Below are 19,889 nucleotides of genomic sequence, written 5' to 3'. Positions count from 1 at the left end.
AAGGCATCCTTGTGATGTTTTATGCAAAAGATAGACAGATTAAGGCACATGGAGCTGCTACTATGCTCAAATAGATTGAATGTTATGACCATAAAAGTATAGTAAGAAAGAATCTTCAGTCAACTCTTAAAAGGGTCACTGTTAAGTGAAACAATTAAGTTTGACATGATATTAAAGCAGATAGATTTTTGGAAGGTGACCAAACAACTTACCAAGATTTTTAGCACATTGTTCATATTTACTGGCCTAAGAAGGAAGTGAATGCTATTAATACAACACTTGCTCCAACACCTAAGAAAAGCGACCTAATTCAACACAAGAAGCCAAAATTCGTTTTGTTAAGGTGTAGGGAATGGCCGTGCAGTGGCCATTCCTTGAAATAATGGGCGACGTCATGGCTACCGGCGGAGGCTGGGAGCCATGATGGGAGTGCATTATTTTAGGTAATGGCCATTCTTGGCCGTCAAATGTCTAGCCATGTAGCTTGCGCAGATGACACGCTCAACTTGCGTAGACGACACGGTTGATTAGAGGCAATGATTGGTTGCAGGGAGTCATTGTTTTGCATGCTGACTTGGCGAATGCTCGTGAAGATTCTGACTGTTTAAATCATTTGCAAAGCTTGGTGATGATTCTCCATGCTGACGTGTTGCCCATCCATTTGTTGTAGACCCATATTCTGCCATGGATTGGACATTAAACGGACGGCCGCGATCTGCAACCCTCCTCCCCTGGACTTTGACGGAGTGGATGAGAACACCATTTAGAGATTCAATGCAAGCTTCAAAAGAATAAGGTTCCGCCACAAATGGCAAGATAGCTTCAATTAAAGGTTGAGCAAGCTAAATGTTATCAGGAAAATAAAACTTTCCTATAGAATATTTTACATGCTAGAATAAGTGCAATACTTGTGAAATGAGCCCAACAAATCCTTTTAACGTGTATAGCTAGCATTAAAGTATTCTATGTCTATAGGCCTTTAAACTTTTGTTGTGCTTCCTTGTGCGCATTGGTGGCCAAATCTTACCAAAGTGAATATCATGATGTTTGTTCATACACCTTGTGCATGTGTTGTCATATTGACACACTTTCCTAGTAGTTTGACACATATATGATTTTTGATTCATTTCTACCCTTTTGTGAGAGTTGTGGTGAGGTTTCTTGAAGCCAAGTGTAGGGGCTTTGGTACCATCATAAGGTGGATTAGGTTGTTGTTGAACCCTTTCATATACTCCTCGTGGGTTAAGAAACTGAGCGCTAGATGCTTTGCATCGTATGGCATTTTTTCATTTGCTTGATGGCTTGAAATTTTTGCACTTACTCCAAGGTAGCATATTATTTCATGCCCACTTTATGCTATCTAACGGGTTTTATGTTGCCCATGGCCATATGGTTTTTAGATCTCATGCTAGGATACAATCAAAATCCTATCAAGTTTTTGCCATATCAGTAAGTGTTGTCATGCCAACTCGATCAAAATACTATCAAATTTTTGCTTAAATATCTCATTTTCTATAGATTAGCAATTATGGTTTTCTCTTTGCTAAAGAAAAATTTGTTCAATTTATAAATTTAGATGGAAACAAATTTCATACTAGAAAAAGTAACTTTGAGATGATCATGGTGAAAATTGAGATTTTGCCAATAAAGTTGCAAGGATCAAATCACAAAGATATATCTTGAGGTGATTGAGATGAGCTAGATGAGCCATGCAAGTCTAATAAAGAATTTCTTTGTCCAAGTTATTTATTTTACTATTGCATAAATAGATGATCATGTTGATGATTTAGAATTTTATGACAGACTATATGAGGTCTTTTTGAGAATCAAAATTCTCTTTACATGAGAGGCAAATCTCGTTTACTAAATTTCTTTGGGACATAAATAAATAAAAATGTAATCGTTGTGCTCAGAAGGAAGCTACGTGATTTTATTGTGGCAAGAATGGCCATATAAACAAGCATTGTTAAAGTTGGAAGAGAATAACTTCAAAATTATATGCAAGTAAAAGAATGAAGAGAAGAGGAGTGGCATGTAGACAAAGGAATTATATCTAATTTTGAATCTGCAAATGGTAATAGTCTGTTAAATTCTAGCTTTGATTATGGTTTCTTGATTGCCAACATTGGTTGTACTTTCAAAATTAGATCATAGAATATAGGCGCCACACTCATGTCACTACACATGAATATTGGTTGCTACCTATAATGCTTCATAGAAAGGTATTTTGCAATGGGCAATGACTATCATCAAGAGAAAGTGTGTAGTATGTTATTAAACATGTAACCGCTTGGTGGGATTTTGGCTAATCGATTGCTAGTAAATTTATCATATCAATAGATCACCCAATAAGGCCACTGATGAGACATAAGTCATCTAAGCTGCAAGATTTGAGATTAATTAGCTATGGTGTCTTCTTAGATGAACCATATCTCCTCTAAAATCTTAGATACCTTTGCCAAGAGGGACAAATACTTTCTTGCAAGGCCATGGTGATAAGTCATTCAAAAATTCTCTATATGATAGGCGTTCAAAAGATTATTAATAATACCCCTATTTATATACCGTTTTTAAAATATGGGTCTCTATAAAGACCCTCACCAACATTTCATGAATACATATGCCAATTTTGAATAAAACTAATCCTCTTTGGCTAACTCTTGTGATATGGTATATGTTTATGCAATGATTGCCCCATGCTTGCAACTATGCCTATAAGTTGAACATCACAGCCATTGGTAGAAAACCTACATACATGCCGGATTGGTTACCAAAGAGCTCAAAGACTTAAAGGACCTCGATTGTCAAAAAGACTAGTTTTTACATTGCCCTTGCTTTGGTTGTAGGAGAAGATATGGACCTTGACTAAATGGATATCAAGATGGAATTCTTGTAGATGGTCATGAAGACATTTATATTCATCAACTATCTATTTGAAAGGCAAAGAGAAATTGGTGAGTAAAAGGCCTCCATGGTTTCAAGCAAGCACCAAGGAAATGGTATCATAATTTTGATGCATTCATGAAGTCTCAAGAAAACTTCATTGATATTTCTACACAAAGATAGCTATTGATGGTAACCTTTTGAACTTGATGCTTTATTTGGATGATATAGGCAAGAGTATTTGAACTAAATGCATTAAGGAAAAAAATATATGAGAACTTTGACATGAAGGATTTGGGCGAATAAAATCATATTCTTGGAATGCATATCACACAAGATAATTCTAAGGAGGTTCTTTCCTTGTCTTAGGAGTAAATATATTGCATACTCAAGCATTTCAATTAGAAGAATGGGAGCCAATACGTACTCTATTTCCTCCATATGCTACAATGATTGGTCGTGGAGTTTCATGTTAATCTTGTTTGCAAGATTTCATAATTATGTAAATCGCAAGAGTTGATTATGTGCTATGCCAGAGGCCAACAAGGAAGCTATATGGATAACTAATCTTTGAGATATCTAAGCAATATGATAGAGGTTCTACATTTACATTATGATAGTCAATGTGCAATCCAATGCTTCACGTAAAGATGAAACACATTGATTTGAAGTAATCATTTGACCATCTACACTCGGATGGGTAATGGATTATCTTTTAACAAGAGAATTAGAGATTAAGCTCCTACCCATTGCACACCCCCCCCCCCCCCCCCCCCCCCCCCCCCGCTCGAGTCACTTCTATGTGTATCTGTGCTCTTTTGTTGACACTATTCTCTCTTTCTTCACTCTTTTGGCTTATGTGTGCTTTTGTTGACATTATTTTTGCTTTCTTCTATCACGGGGACGGGTACCATGTGCCAACGAAAAAGAACAGACTGAACAACTTTAAGTACTTCAAATAACAATTGAACTGAAAGAGAAAAAGAGAGTGCAAGTGGTAGAGTTCCGCCCTGAGAGAGCACTAGCCCCAAACACTGATGCCCGTTTTGGTATTTCTTTATATTTCTTGAACTCAGTACATCGTCGGTACTCTAGTCTCTGCAACTTCACACTGAAGCGTGCCACAGAATGAGCCCTTGGCTCATATTTAAAGGCCCTTGGCCTATGAAAAGCAGTGTACATGAAAAGCCTAAAACTCAAAATCATATGGCCTCCCAAAAGCAACCATCACAATTTTAGGAAATTCCATACAACTTGCCACGTCATCACCTACAACATGAAATATGAAGGTCCGTACAATCTGCCACATGGCACTATCAACGCAAAACGTGAGCGTCCGTACAACTGCCATATCATCAGGCCTTTACGCGAGGGATTTTGGTGTGTGTGTGTGGGTCCTGCCTTATTTTATGGTCTTTGAGTCACTTGGGTCCCCCATCGAGAAGTTGGTAGAAACTTATTCAGTTGCTTCTTCTTCCTCTGCTTCTTCTTCTTAGGGTTTACACTCCTCAACCGGGATTTGCAGGTTGGCTTCGTTCTTCTGTGGCTTGACACGTTCTTCTAGGTCTTGCTTTATCTTATGATCTTTGGGTCACTTGGAACCCCATCGAACAGGGTCCCAAAAGTTGGTAAAAACTTATTCTGTTGCTTCTTCTTCTTCTTCTTCTTCTTCTTCTTCTTCTTAGGTTTAGGCTCCTTGACCGAAATCTTCGCTTTGGCTACATTTTTCAGTGGCTTGACACGTAGCACTTTGTGACATCCCCCCTTCTTGAAAGAAGGCAATTTTCTGCGATTACAACATATCTGCAAAACAACTCAAGTTAGCTAAAAACATTTCGGGGTCATTTCGAGGGTCAATCAGTTTGCTCATTGCAGATTGGAGCTCTTGATATCCTGGGTCGTTGGCTTCCCAAAAAAATCTCATCCAATAAGGAGTCTTATTCTAGATTGGAGCTCTTGATATCCTAGTCGTTGGCTTCCAAGAAAAGTCTCATCCAATAAGGAATATTCAGTAGTTGGCACATCACGATGCAACACAAATGCTCACATATGCATGTTACAAGACATAGAAACATAAAGTCGTCGATGAACACTCCCCCCCGCAAATAACCATCGAGGTTCAGGCGACTCCCTTATCACTCCTCCCGCATAACCTAAAAAGGTCCGGTCCGGGAGATATAGAGGCCTTTTACAACCAAAACCCCCCAAATGGAAGCATGCGTCGTTTGGATGTTCAAGCATACAACCAAATGCTCTCGAGACATCTCATTTGTGTCGTTTCCAGATTCAAACAATACCAAAACAGTATTTCTCACTACACTTGGGAGTAAATCACCAGGCATTGAAACCAGTATTAAACCAGAGAAACAATTCAAATCGGCACCAAGACAGGTTTAAAACAGATACTATCCATTTTAAACAAATTCCTAACAGGATCACCAAACAAGTTCTCAAACAGATTAAAAAACTAAAAGCATTCTCGACATCAGTCGAGCTCGAAAGTCGATAGGACAGACCACATCATGGTCCATAAACTCTTGAATAGTCGAAACAATCTTCAACAAACAATGTTCTTGTGGTGGTGATAGTAGCCCAAAGCTATAGCAATAACAATATGCCTCCAAGGTTATGAGCTCGAGAAGAGACACCTGTTTACAAGATGTCAAAAATTTCAAGTTGTAATCTACTAGGGTTTTCGTGGCAAGCATTTCAAGATACCCCACTCTACCAGAAGATGCACTTCGAAGGAAGATGTCGGAAACCCTATAACTTTGAGCAAAAAATTTCTTGAAATCTTGCCAAGCCCTTGGAGTGTGCGGCTTAGTAGCTATATACATCCACGACTTCATGACACTGCTTTTGAGAAAAATACTCGCTCGGAAAAAAAAGTGATCCTTCTTGTGCAAGTGATTCCTTATGGCTTATGCCCAGTAAGACACAACGATCAAGACGGGAGGGCGCCTGACGCGCCATGAAGTAAGGGTTGGAGTCGCTAATAAGTCTAGGGTTGGGGCACGAAGATTCTTTAATAAACTTCCATGTAAATTTTGAAACCTGGTTGAATTAGGGTTGCAGAGAAACACACACAGCTTGGAGAAGACGAAGGAAGCTCAAGGTACACGATAGAGAGTGTGTTACTTAGTGTGCAATGGAAGGATAGATAGCCCTAGAGTGATGGGCGTATATACAATGCTCGGGGGAAAAAACCTCCTAAAGAGGGAAAAAATGCCCCGGCGGTCCTAGTGTGTTCACACACATCACTACCACATGTCAACAAATCCCCCATGGAGCGATGCGGTGAACGCGAGCTGGCACATGAGTAAAGGGAAGTGCCATGCCCTGAGGAAATGATTAGTCCACAAAGGGGAGTAAGTCCAAAGCTTTGCGGAAAGCTTCGAGCTTCTCACGAGACAAAGCCTTTGTGAAAAGATCTGTAAGGTTGTCATGTGTTGGCACATAATCCAAGCTGATCTCTCATGCTAAGAGCCTCTCCCTGACATAGTGGTAATGCACCTCAATGTGCTTTGTGCGAGTATGAAAAACTGGGTTGCTCACAACTGCCAATGCGCTCTGACTGTCAGTGTAGATAGTGTTGGCAGTGTCGTGTCCAACACCCAAATCAACCATAAGGCATCTGAGCCATACACACTCTACCGTAGCTGCGAAAACTGCCCTGTAATCAGCCTCACAACTCGAAGTGGCCACAGTAGGTTGCTTCTTGCTCAACCATAATATACATGAACTGCCAAGCATGAAACAAAAACCACTTGTGGACACTTGCGTGTATCAAAACAACCAGCCCAATCTGAGTCCGAAAAAGCATGTAATCTGGCGGCAATGATCCCCCCTTGGGATAAAACAAGCCAAGGTGTAAAGTGCCACTAAGGTAGCGAAAAATCCTCTTGACAGCCTGCCGATGCTTAGACCCCGGGCTATGCATAAATTTGTTGACGTGTGAGACTGCAAACTGAATATCCGCCCTCGTGTTGCATACATAGATGAGGCAACCAGTAGCAGTTTGGTAAAGAATGACATCAGCAGGATCACCAACATCATGTAGACCCAACTTCAAACCTGTTTCCATGGGAGTAGCAATAGGTTTGCAATCCTCAAGTCCAAACTTACATAGCAATGTCTCCATGTAACTTTTCTGACACAAGGCAATACCACCATCACATTGATTAAACTATATACCCAAGTAATGATGCAACAGCCTCAAATCTTTCATCGTGAAAGTAGCATTCAAATCAGCCTTAAATTCAGCAATATGTCTTTCATTTGGTCCAGTGATCAGCAAATCATCGACATAAAGAACCACAATGAGAAGTACATCACCCTCATGCTTTACATACAATGTGCTTTCTGTTGGACTGTTACGAAAGCGTTGTTTGACCAAATGAGTGTCAGCTTTCTCATACCAAGCACGAGGAGATTGCTTCAACCCATACAAAGCCTTATTACATCTGCACACTTTGTCCTCTTGTCCTTTCTTGACAAAACCGCGAGGCTGCGCTACATAAACTTCCTCAAGTATGTCACCATTCAAGAAAGCAGTAACAATGTCTGATTGATGTACATCCCAACAAAAATGAGCTGCAAATGCACATAGAAAACGCACAGTAGTCATACGACAAGTGGGAGCAAAAGTCTCTTCATAATCTATGCCTTTTTGCTATGCATAACCCTTTGCAACAAGTCGAGCCTTATGGCGATCGATCTCACCATCCGGCTTGTGTTTCAACTTGTAAACCCACTTTGTACCAATGTCCTTTTTGCCAGGAGGCAAATCACATAAAGTCCATTTGTCATTTTCTATAAGTGCATCATATTTTGATTGCATGGCAGCCATTCAATTTTCTGAATTCTGTGCTTTATCAAAAGACAGATGTTTCTCAACATCGTGTAAGCTAGACACAGCCAAAGCATAACAATCTAATGCATAAGATACATGGCGAGAGCTTGAACGAGTACGACTAGATAAAGGTGCATCCAATTTACTGTCACGCAATGTATGCACCAGCCATTTTGGCATACCTTTAGCCTGCTCATTTTCAGCCCTTTCCTCATCAAGTACATCATGTACATCTGCATTAGTAATAGGCTGATCTGTAACATTTTCAGAAACCCACATAGGCTGTACATTTTCCCCATTGATTTTACATTCGTATTTCCACCATTGAAAAGAGGCAACAAAGTGTCATAAATGTCCAGTGAGCTTACAACACTGTCTCTAGTACATGACAGCAAGGGTTGAACAGAATCTTCCACAAACACTACATCGCATGGAACCAGAATACGCTTTGTTTGCGGATCATACAACTTGTAACCTTTGCTTTCAGCACTATAACCATTAAGAATACATTTGACAGCCTTATCATCCAATTTTCTCCGCTGTGTTTGTGGCACGAAAGCATATGTTAAACAGCCAAAAACACGCATGTGCTCAATAGAAGGCTTTCTATCATGCCATGCTTCATATGGAGTAATAGATTGCAAACCTTTCGTAGGACACTTTTTAAGTACATAAGTGGTACACATGATGGCCTCAAGCCAAAAAGAATGCAGCAAAGCTTGACTTTTGACCATACATCATGCCATTTCCGTAAGTGACCTATTTTTTCTCTCAGCAACACCATTTTGCTGAGGTGTATAAGGCACTATACATTGGTGTTTTATCCCATGACTAGCCAGAAATGCATTAAATTCATGAGACATACATCGGAACGGAGGGTGCCCATAGTACATTTCAATACATTTTCAACCATAGCCAGAAATTGTCTAAAGCGCATAAAAACTTCGGACTTCACTTTAAGCGGAAATACCCATGCATGCCTGGAGTAATCATCAATGAAAGTCACGAAGTAAAGGGAGTTGCCTAAGGATGGAGTTTGCATGGGCCCACAAACATCACTATGCACAAGCTGCAACCTGCATGTGGCCCTAACTGAAACATCCTTTGGAAACTTCGAATGTTGCATCTTACCCAAAATACAGCCTTCACAAACATGTTTGACAGGTGCTTCAAGAGGCGGCAAAGAAGCAACCATATCAGATTTCGGCAAATGCAGCAAACTTGCAAAATTCAGATGACCAAAACATGCATGCCAAAGTTTTGCATCTGAAATAGCCCTTGAATCTGCAACTGCATTTGTAAAATTTTGTCCACGCTTGTCATACAAAGTGAGCTTATATAGCCCACGGCACAAGAGCCCAGATGCAACAATTTCATCACCAAAACTGAGTCATGAACTGTACATTTGTCATCCACAAATTTGATTACAACTCCAAGTCTAATACAGACAAAAGATTCTTCTTGATCCCAAGTACATAAACTGCATCAACAAGTGTGAAAGAACAGCCATTAAGCACAATCTTTCCAACTCCGTGAACTAGATAAGAGGCATTGTTGGCATAGGTGACTGAATTCCCATGAGGGACAGACTCGAGAGAAGTAAACAATTCACAATGTGAGGTAATGTGCTTTGTAGCACCACTACCGAAATACCACACATGTGAATCTACAACAGCAACTGACATGCATGCATCATGGACAACAAGATTGTAAGTGCACTCTGCACTAAAAGCCCATTCTGCATCAACATCAACATCACAGTCTCCTCTCACAGAAGACTCAACAATGGCTGCATTTGTAGTGTAACCAGCATTTGCAGTGGAACCACCCTCTTTCTTCTTAGCCTCTTTGGCCTTCAACTTAGGACACTGCTTGATCAAGTGATCATTAGCTTTACAATAATGGCAACGCATCTTCTTTTTGCCCTTATCACTAGAATTGCCAAACAAAGTACTGCCAGCAGAAGCATTGGGAACAGAAGTTTTGCCACTCGCAACAGAACCATAAGAAGTGGCTGCATTGCTATTACCACCCTTTCTTTGAGAAGCAATAAAAGCCTGTTCAACTGCACGCTGTCTAGGCCTGTTTTTTCTGGAGAGTGACTTTTGCAATAGCAATGTGCATAATGCATCAAACTTGACAACTTTAAGATTTCCTTGGGTCATAAGTCTCCAAGTACTATCAAAAATCTGGTAAGAATCTGGTATGGCATCAAGAAGAGTCTGCACAAGGGAACTGTCTGAAATGACTTCACCTGTAGAAATAAGTTGCTCACTGATATCCTTGACACCAGCAAGGAAAGTGTCCATATCATCTTCTTTACGCAGCAAAGCAATTTTAGCCTCATTGCGACTTGCATAAAGAGCAACCTAAATATCCCAAGCCTGTTTTGCAGATTTTGCTGAACGAATGTGAGGAACAATGATGCGCTTCACAGACAACACAATCAATGCATGAGCCTACGCATCCTTTACATCCCAACGAGATTGTTCAGTCGTAGGCAAAACAACTCTAATAGTAGCAACTCTTGCAGCAAGACCTGCAACATCCTCAATATGGCCTGCATCCTCAGAACCAAGAAGTACATTAATGCCCTGCACAATATTTCACACGTCCTTTGACACAAGAACATGTTGCATCATGTAAGCCCACATAGGGTAATTGTCCCCATCCAATCTGTCCTCAACAACAAACATCTTGAACACATCTGTGTTGTTGTTAGCCATGGTAAATGTTGCACCTGATGTAAAAACTGCCCGAAAAGAGGAGAAACGAAGGGGGAACAACACATGCGATATAGCACAAACCGTAGAAGACTATAAGGCACGTGTTATGCAGAAACGGCACTGACAAAAATTTTGCACAAAATGACAAAATAGCCTGTGCAATACTAGCTATAGTGGAAATGGAGGCCGAAATGAGCCCAAATTGACCTGCGAACGCTTGCCAAAGCTCACAGAAATCGGAGAAAGTGAGCAGGCATGTGATGGAGCTGCTGGCGACTAAGCCCGGGAGGATGCAACCTACTCTGATACCAATTGTTGGAATTAGGGTTGCAGAGAAACACACACAGCTTAGAGAAGACGAAGGAAGCTCAAGGCACACGATAGAGACTGTGTTACTTAGTGTGCAATGGAAAAAAACCTCCTAAAGAGGGAAAAAATGCCCCGGCGGTCCTAGTGTGTTCACACACATCACTACCATATGTATATGGTAACAGAAGCGCCAGCTGACTCTGTCTGCTCTTTGGTAGGACTGGCATGCTTTTAGCAAAGCACACGCTTGAAGCTCTGATACCACTATCATGGGGACGGGTGCCACGTTCCAACGGAAAAGAACAAACTGAACAACTTTAAGCACTACAAATAACAAATGAACTGAAAGAGATGGAGAGTGCACGACACACGAGACGAGGAGTGGCGAAGTTCCACCTTGAGAGAGCACTGGCCCAAACATTGGCACCCCTTTAGGTGTTTCTTTATAATGCTTGATTTTAGTACATCATGAGTACTCCATCCTCTACAGCTTCACATTGAAGCGTCCCAGAGAAGGAGCCCTTGGCTCATATTTAAAGGCCCTTGGGCTATGAAAATCAATTTACATGAAAAGCATCAAACTCAAAAGCATCTGACTCTTTGGCAAAATCAAAGTCAGGCTTTCAAGCCGTAAAATGAGCAAAGCGCTAGTCCCAAAGCTTCAAGTATTGATAACTTGGCGCTAAGAGTCGTAGTTATTAGGCTTATGCTCAATCTGGAAGAGCTGATCATATCTAAGTCATGTTGCTCATGCTTGAAGAGATGAGCATAAGAGTCAAAGTCTATTAACTTAATCATGATCGAGTTACGTAGATTTCAACACTCATGCACAATAAGATGAGATCACATATCATCGATAGCAAAAACCCTTCCTAAAGCTTGTAAAGCCACATCATATGCTTTTATAGCTACACCTTTTTGAAGAACCCCTCATAAATCTTTCCTGCATAGCGTATTGTTCTCCATGCATTTTTGTGTGTATATATATAGAATGTCCCATCTTTGGAATTTTGTATAGTCTACCATGTCATCACTTGCAGCATGAAATGCGAAGATTCGTATAACCTGCCATGTGGCACTGTCAGTGCAACACGCGGACGTCCATACAACTGCCACATCATCATGCTTACGTAAGGGATTTTGGTATGTGTGTAGGTCCTACTTTATTTTATGATCTTTGGGTCACTTGGGACCCCATTGGACGGGGGCTCCATAAGTTGGTAAAAACTTCTTCTGTTGCTTCTTCCTCTACTACTCCTCGGCCGGGATCTGCAAGTTGGCTCCGGTATTTAGTGGCTTGACACATTCTTTTGGGTCCTTTATTTTATAGCCTTTCGATCACTTGGGCCCCCATTGTACGGGGTCCCAGAAGTTGGTAAAAACTTCTTCTATTGCTTCTTCTTCTGCTGTTGCTCTTCGTAGGGTTTAGGCTCCTCGACCGGGATCTGCAAGTTGGCTCCGTTCTTCAGTGGCTTGACACGTCAAAAATTTGTGACATCTTCACTCTTTCTCTTTTGTATCCAACTTGCTCTTAGATATCTCTCCCTCCCTCCTAGTCCTCCTTTGTTGTTCGTAATTTATTTATGATTATTCTTATTTGCTTTGGTTAACTTGTAGTTTGATTTGAATGGATTTTAAGGAAATTATAAACCTCCCCTTTAAACCTTGGTCGGCACAATAGTAAGCAACGAGCATGCATCTTTTCTCTCTTCAAAAGGGTCCTCCTTTACTAAGGCATGACTAGAATGGGCATGAAGACATTGTCAAGGACAAACCTCATGGAGCAAAGGATATTAAAAAATATAATTCCTTGCTCAAGATTGAGAATTGCTTTTTTCTTGTTTTCTTAAAAAGAAATTAAAAAAGATTCAACAAGCTATGATTACAAGAGAAAAGCATTGACAATATAGCACACACCTATATCATTTAGTGTGTAACTAAAGAAGGATATTTGACGTAGAAAGTGCCTAAGGAGACAAATAATATTTGCCTCTGTGGATATTTGCAGAGGAGTGGTCTACTCATACGGAAAAGGTCATTTGATGTTTAATATCATGGATGAATTTTGGCACTAAACAAGGAGTCATTTTGCTTGAACATTCTCGCTTTTGCACTCAAGGCCCTATGGATACTACTCATCTGTAAGGGAATAGGATCCAAAACTAAATGCATGCGGGGCAAGAGAATGGGATGCACTGCCTTTACAATGCTCTATGCTCTATTCAGGTGAGCCAAATATTTGTCATAGGGTAAAGTAGCCAATTTAGAGAGCAAAAATTTTGGGCCCTAAGTTTGGAATGGACGTACCCCCAATTTAGAGACAAAAAAAGTGGCATATCCTTAGAATCTTGCCTATGTGTCGTGTTGTGATTTGCTGAAAAGTGTACCTAAATTGAGCCTTAAGTGTTTCTAATGTATCAAAAAAGGTCAAAATTGAAGTTTCTCAAGTGGAGCATTGAAACAAAATCTAAAAAATATCAATCTTGGTATCATCGGATTCATCTTTTCAAAAGGATTCTGATGCAATTTTTAAAAATCCAACCTGATTAGATTTGCAAATTCTCCCCCAAGAATATTAAAAGTAGAAGGCTTGTTTGTAAACCGTCCCTAAATTGGCTACTTTACCCTATATCATGTACCACCTCAAGAAGCCCTTGAAACATTTAGAAATTTGCACTAGAAATAAACTTCACAACTGTCATTTGCTGCAATGTCCAAGTAAACCATGAATTGGAAAGCAAAAAAGCCTTGGAGGTGTGTGTGTGTGTGTGTGTGAGAGAGAGAGAGAGAGAGAGAGAGAGAGAGAGAGAGAGAGATTCCATCATCATGCTTGGAGGTCAAATATGACCTATAGGACCAAACGAAACATATCATGTGGGGTGCATGGAGCTAGTAAGTGACTCTTGATGCACAAGGATTGTGGAAGTGACTGCCAGTCTACTGTGGTTGGAAGAGGAATGTGTGTACGGAGAGGTCATGGCTGAAAATGTGAGGAAAGCAAGCTCTAACTTGATCAAAAGTTGAGCACTCAAGTAGGGTGTGATACTCATAAATAAATATAGAGAGAGAGAGAGAGAGAGAGAGAGAGAGAGCTTCTTTTCTTACTAATACAGATTACTAAATGCTATTCAGTGAAGCCTGCCCTGATACAACAAGATGGATAGAGTACCCAAATACCTGTGTTATCACTCCAGGACAATAGAATGGAACATTTTAAGACCTTCACGAAGTGGGCCAGAATATAAAAAGCCACTAGAATTATATTCATACTTTGAATACAATAAAGGAATCCATGATCTTTTGCAGTTCTCCCTCCTCTTTGCTCAATACATACTCCGGAACTTGTAGTCTCAACTCATAAAGTCTGTTGTTCTCCACGCCTAATACAGAAAGATATCTCCTGTCCCATTCAAGCTGCACTACCCGATCCTGTGGCATCACAGCCAACTGCTGATTATTTGCATAGGACTTCACATTCACCTGCCAACCAACAAGCTTTGTTAGGGCCACTTCTAGTACCTACTATTTTGAAAGTGTGAAAAAAAAAAAAGACATCATCTGCCGGCAACTCTAAGAGGGATTAGCCTGCCAGCAGTAGCCAGAAAAAAAAAACGAGTTCATATTCGAGCGTTTTACCATGTGCATGGCTTGTTTGTGGCCTGGGCCAGGTAGACGGTAGTTTTTCTCCTTTGTTGAAGAGGCAAAAGGGGAGGCAGGAGGTGGAAAAAGAAGGGAAAGTGTTAGTCCCTTGCCGGATCCTTCCAGCACACATGACATGACACACGCCATACTCACACAAAAACAAGCATAGAGAGCGCACATCAAACTCACCTCCCAGCCATAGAGCCGTTACGGGTTCATCCCCGAGCTTGGGAGCTTGTAGCTATCGGGCTAGCCTCTACCACAAGGGCTGGTGTCCCATACCACCAACCCCACGCCAAGCCGGTGTGTGGGTAGAGCTGCCAAGGGCCTAGAGTCCAAGTGTGGTGATCACACAACAGGAAATCGGAACGGGGAATGGCAACGAGCATGAAATGCCATTCCCTGTTATGGATACTCGCGTTTGAAACAGAAAACGGGGATTTGGAACGGGAAGTTGGAATGGAAACGGGGACCTAAAAATGTCCATTCCCTGAAACTATGGGTAACCTCAGTCCTATTTATAGGACTTCTTTAACCTCCTTTAATAACATCCCTTCAACTAAGGGTGCATTCACATGCATGGTTGGTTCACACTGGCCGTAGGTGCCCATCTTGATGTCTGAAGACATAACACTTCCCCCCTTATTTTTAATTGCGTCCTTAGCAATATCCTCGCTTATAAAACCTATAAAATGAGTCTGTAACAATCTAACCGACTCCCGAGTAGTTTGAGACTCACGACAATGCTTCCACTTTTTCAAATATTCGTAATACGAAGTCTTGCAAGACTTGCAGACCTTTGATCCAGAACCGATTCGGGTTCAAGTGGAATAAAACAGGTGGTGTCTTCCAAGTTCGCGATGTCCTCAGGAGGAATCACTAAGTCATCCTGTCCCAACCATTCTCTAAGACAGCTCACATGAAACACGTGGTGAAAACCAATGCCTTAAGAGGCATGTCCAACTTGTAAGAAACCCCACTTATCTTCTATGTGATCTTAAACGGACCACAATGGCGAGAAGATAATTTCGAGCATGGGCTGGTTTGGATCGTTCAGAATCCTCGGTACCCTGAGGTACACCCACATGCCCTCCTGGAATTCGCAAAGTTGCCGATGCTTATTAGCATAAAAAGTGGCACGATCTTGTGCCGTCCTTATGCTCTCTTATGCGATCTCGAGCATTTTCTGCATATCGTGCAAGAAATCGGCGATAGATTGCATCTTGACGCCTTTGAGTCCAACGACGATGGGTGGTTTCCGCTCATAACCATACATAAGCATGAACGGGTTATATCCAGTAGCCAAGTGCTTAATATTGTCATAAGCAAATTCCATCTGGGGGAGATATCGTTCCCAATTAGATTGATGACGAGAGACATATGTGCAAAGCACGCTCTCCATTGTTTGGTTAGTGCATTCAGCATTCAGTCTGTTCATCAGTTTCAAGATGATCCAATGATGACATGCACAAGCGGGTTTCCAACTTTTGGAAGACCATTTGCAAGAAATTACGGTGAACTTGGGATCATTGTCACAAGTTGATGACATGACATGCCCAACTGGGAAGAACTGGCCAAGAGGACAAGAAGAACTGAATTGAACTCAGAAAGTGTGGTCGAGAGGCCTAAAACAGAAAGAGGTTAGAATTTTTAATAAAAACCAAACCCTACCACTTTGAAAGAACTTATGAGCACCGGCTGTGGGGCAAAAATATCAAAAGCTTAAGCTCTAGGCTGATTTCCATAAATTGCACTGACAATGATGACGCAGCAGGCTATACGGACTTCCACGTTTTGCGCTGGCAGATTTCAGCAAAGAGCTTGTGTGACCTTTCGAAAGCAAAGATTTTGGGGGTGAATGCTTTTGGATATGATGCTTTTGGGCTCTACTTTTGGCATCCCATGTAAGTTTATAAGGACCCTTGGGCCCTCATTCTCGGAGAGCATCTGGACGCAAAGTCTCGATAAAGAGGACCCTTAGAAGTTGTACTTTGCGAACCATAATAATAAAGAAATACCGGGGCACCAATCTTTGGGGCCAGTGTGTCTTCGGAACTCCTCCATGCCGTGTTGACTCTCCTCTTCTCTCTCTCTACTCAAGTTTAGTTATCTGCAGATTTTGTTCATGTGTTGCTATTGATTTCTCGCTTGGTGTGCCCAAGCCTGTAGCAGTGGTATAAGAGCTTAGAACTATTCTTCTTCTACAGAGGATCCGATCCCTTCTGCAACACACATGGAGAATTCGACAGAAACGACACCTCTCCGACTGTTGGTCACCGAGGAGATGAAGAAAAGTTGAATCTTAGAATGGGAACAAAAGAAACAAATGGAGATTTTGGAATTTTCCAAACAGTTAGGAGATTTTGGCAAATTTCCAAAGGAGGATCTTGACAGAGCAAAGTACAATGTCAACTGCAGGTTGACATGTGTGTGAAAAGAATGATGGACTCCTCCAAAGACCCGAAACATGTGAATCACCTGAAGAATTACTAGATTGATGAGATTTACTCGAGATGGCGAGAGGCCATCGAATCTCCTCTCAAGACAATAAGGAAGCAAAAAGAAAAGCCAAAGCGCAGGAAGCAAAAACTGTAGTCGCAAACAAAGTTTGACAAAGCTCTTGAAAAAAAGACAAACCGATTGCTCAAAAGCTTAAAGCACTCTCGGAAGAAAAAATCAACAAATTTCCTTGATTATTTGGACAGAAGTCGGCTTTCGAGGTGGTAAGCAGATCCAAGAAGTGTGTTCATTTTGAGGATGACCCAAATTTTTATTCATCTTCAGGGGTTCGACAATTTGTTGTCCTCTAGTTCCAGAGAGGATGAAAAAACGCAAAAAAGGTGAAGAAAAAGCAAGAAAAGCATATTTTTGAAAAAGTCTAGAAGGTATTGGGAGCCATCTAATAGTTCAGAGGAGGAGAAGCAAAAGAAAAAGAAGATCGAGGAGTTCAAGGATGGGACCAAGCAGTCAGGTTTGACACGTTTTCAGGCTACCAAGACACCCATCAAGCCTATCACAAGGCGGGCACCACGTGCCACTAGAAAAGAACAGACTGAACAGACCTTTAGCACTTCAACAACAAACTGAACTGAGAGAGAGAGAGAGAGAGACGACACGTGACACGGAGTGGTGGAATTCCACCCCAGAGAGTATTGGCCCCAAACCTTGGCGCCCCTTTCGGTATTTCTTTTATATCACTGCCGATTCACAAAGTACAACAGTCGGGGAGCACCTCCTCTGCAATCTGCACGCTGAAGAGTGCCAGAGAGGGCCCCCAAGGGTCATATTTAAAGGCCCAAAGCCTAAAAGCATCAAATATGAAAAGCTGACCCCAAAAAATCACTTTCCTAAAATTTCGGGATTTCCCTAAAAATCCGCCGCGAATTCCATGACGTCCGTACAGGTGCCACATCATCATATTTTGATGTGCAAAGTCTTTTGAGTGTGTTCTGCTTTATTTTTAATGTCTTTATGTCACTTGGGGCCCCATCGGACGGGGTCCCTATAAGTTGGTAGGACTTGTTCTTCTATTGCTTCTTCTTCTTAGGGTTTGCAGGTTTTAGGGTTAGGGTTTCCAGAATTAGGGTTTCAACAATTAGGGTTTCTGGCATAAATTAGGGTTAGGGTTTTTGCTCTCAGACAGCCACATCATCTGTAAGTTGGCTCCATTCTTTAGGCTTTGACACGTCAGCAGTTTGTTACATCTCCCCTTCTTGAAAGAGAGTAATCGTCCGCGATTACAACATATCTGCAAAACAACTCAAGTTAGCTCAAAAATTTCCGAGGGACATTCCGAGCGACAATCAGTTTGCTCTTTTTATTAAGGAGTTAGCTTCTCCTTTCTGCTCTTTTGATCAAGGAGTTAGCTTCTCCTTTCGTCCAGAACGGAACTCTTGATATTTCAGCGTAGTAAAATTAGCCATCACACCCAGACCGTACTGATCTTCCTCGAGTGTCTTGATGCACTAAAATTACATACCCAGGCAATCTCATCCAATTAGGAATATTCAATGGTTGGCACATCACAATGCAACACAAATGCTCACATATGCATGTTACAAGACATAGAAACATAAAGCCGTCGATGAACACTCCTCTCGCATAACCTAACAAGGTCCGGGCCGGGAGATATTCAACGACTCCCTCATCACTCCTCCCGTATAACCTAAAAAGGTCTGGGCCGGGAGATATAGAGGCCTTTTACAACCAAACGCCCCCCAGACCGTAGCCTGCGTCGTTTGGAGGTGCTGAGAGTAACCACTGCTCAGACTTCTTGATACTCCTCTCGCATAACCATCCAGGTCCGGGCCGGGAGTCACAACAACAATTATTTTATAAGCATACAACCAAACGCTCCCCAGGCATTGGCCTGCGTCGTTCGGAGTTTTTCAAACATACAACGAAACGCTCCCCAGGCATCGGCCTGCGTCGTTCCAAGGTTCAAACAATACCAAAACAGTATTTCTCACTTCTCCACCCGGGAGTAAAATCACCAATCATTGAAACCAGTATCAAACCAAAGTCAAACAATTCAAATCGGCACCAAAACAGGTTCAAAACAAATACCATCCATTTCAAACAAATTTCAAACAGGATCACCAAACAAGATCAAACAAAACACAAACTTAACAAAGCAATCTCGACATTAGTCGAGCTCGAAAAGTCGACTGACTTTCCATCCTGAAACCTACATAAAAAATTAGGGTTAGCTTTGTTCCATAGGGTCGTGGCCGAGCAAAGCATGGTCCATCAGCTCTTGGACAGACAATGTTTCTTTGGCGGCGATGGTAGTCCCAAGAGATAGCAATCACACCGAACCTCCAAGGTTATCAACTCGAGAAGAGACATCTACTAAGAGATGTCGAGAAATTTCAAGATATAATCTGCCAGGGTTTCCATGGCAAGCATTTCAAGATACCCCACTCTCCCAGAAGTCACACTACGAAGGAAGACGTCAGAAACCATATAACTTCGAGCAAAAATTTTCTTGAAAGCTTGCCAAGTACTTGGAGTATGCTGCTTGGTAGCTGTAGACATCAGCATCTGCGTGGCACTGCTTCTGAGAAAAACAGTGACTTGAAACAAATCTGGATCCTTCTCTTGCAAGGAATCTCAAATACAATTCAATTCCAATAGCTCTGTCTGCTCTTTTGCAGGACCGGTATGCTTTCAGAAAAGCACACGCCTGATACTCTGATACCACTGTCAGAAGGCGGGGACCACGTGCCAATAGAAAAGAACAGACTAAACAGACCTTTAGCACTTCAACAACAAATGAATTGAGAGGGAGAGAGAGAGAGAGAGAGAGACGACACACGACACGGAGTGGTGGAATTCCACCCTAGAGAGTATTGGCCCCAAACCTTGGCGCCCCTTTCGGTATTTGTTTTATATTACTGTTGATTCGCAAAGTACAACAGCCGGGGAGCACCTGCTCTGCAATCTGCACGCTGAAGAGTGCCAGAGAGGGCCCCCAA

At 41.6% G+C, this 19,889-nt stretch overlaps 1 protein-coding gene across 1 annotated transcript in view; it reads right to left on the bottom strand.

The window, feature by feature from the left end:
- Nucleotides 1-13,863: 13,863 nt before the first annotated feature.
- Nucleotides 13,864-19,889, bottom strand: part of PPD1 (Photosystem II reaction center PsbP family protein) — a 34,247-nt gene continuing 28,221 nt past the window's right edge. Inside the window, exon 2 of the mRNA XM_086493839.1 lies at nucleotides 13,864-14,250. Within this exon, the coding sequence (XP_086349965.1) occupies nucleotides 14,035-14,250 (216 nt within the window). The 3' untranslated portion in view covers nucleotides 13,864-14,034. The remainder of the gene's footprint in view (nucleotides 14,251-19,889) is intronic.

This window comes from Adiantum capillus-veneris, chromosome 21, assembly GCF_014529385.1.
Source record: "Adiantum capillus-veneris isolate H3 chromosome 21, ASM1452938v2, whole genome shotgun sequence".
Taxonomy (NCBI): domain Eukaryota; kingdom Viridiplantae; phylum Streptophyta; class Polypodiopsida; order Polypodiales; family Pteridaceae; genus Adiantum; species Adiantum capillus-veneris.
Note: the sequence above shows the minus strand (reverse complement) of the source record. Positions and strands in the feature narration are given on the sequence as shown.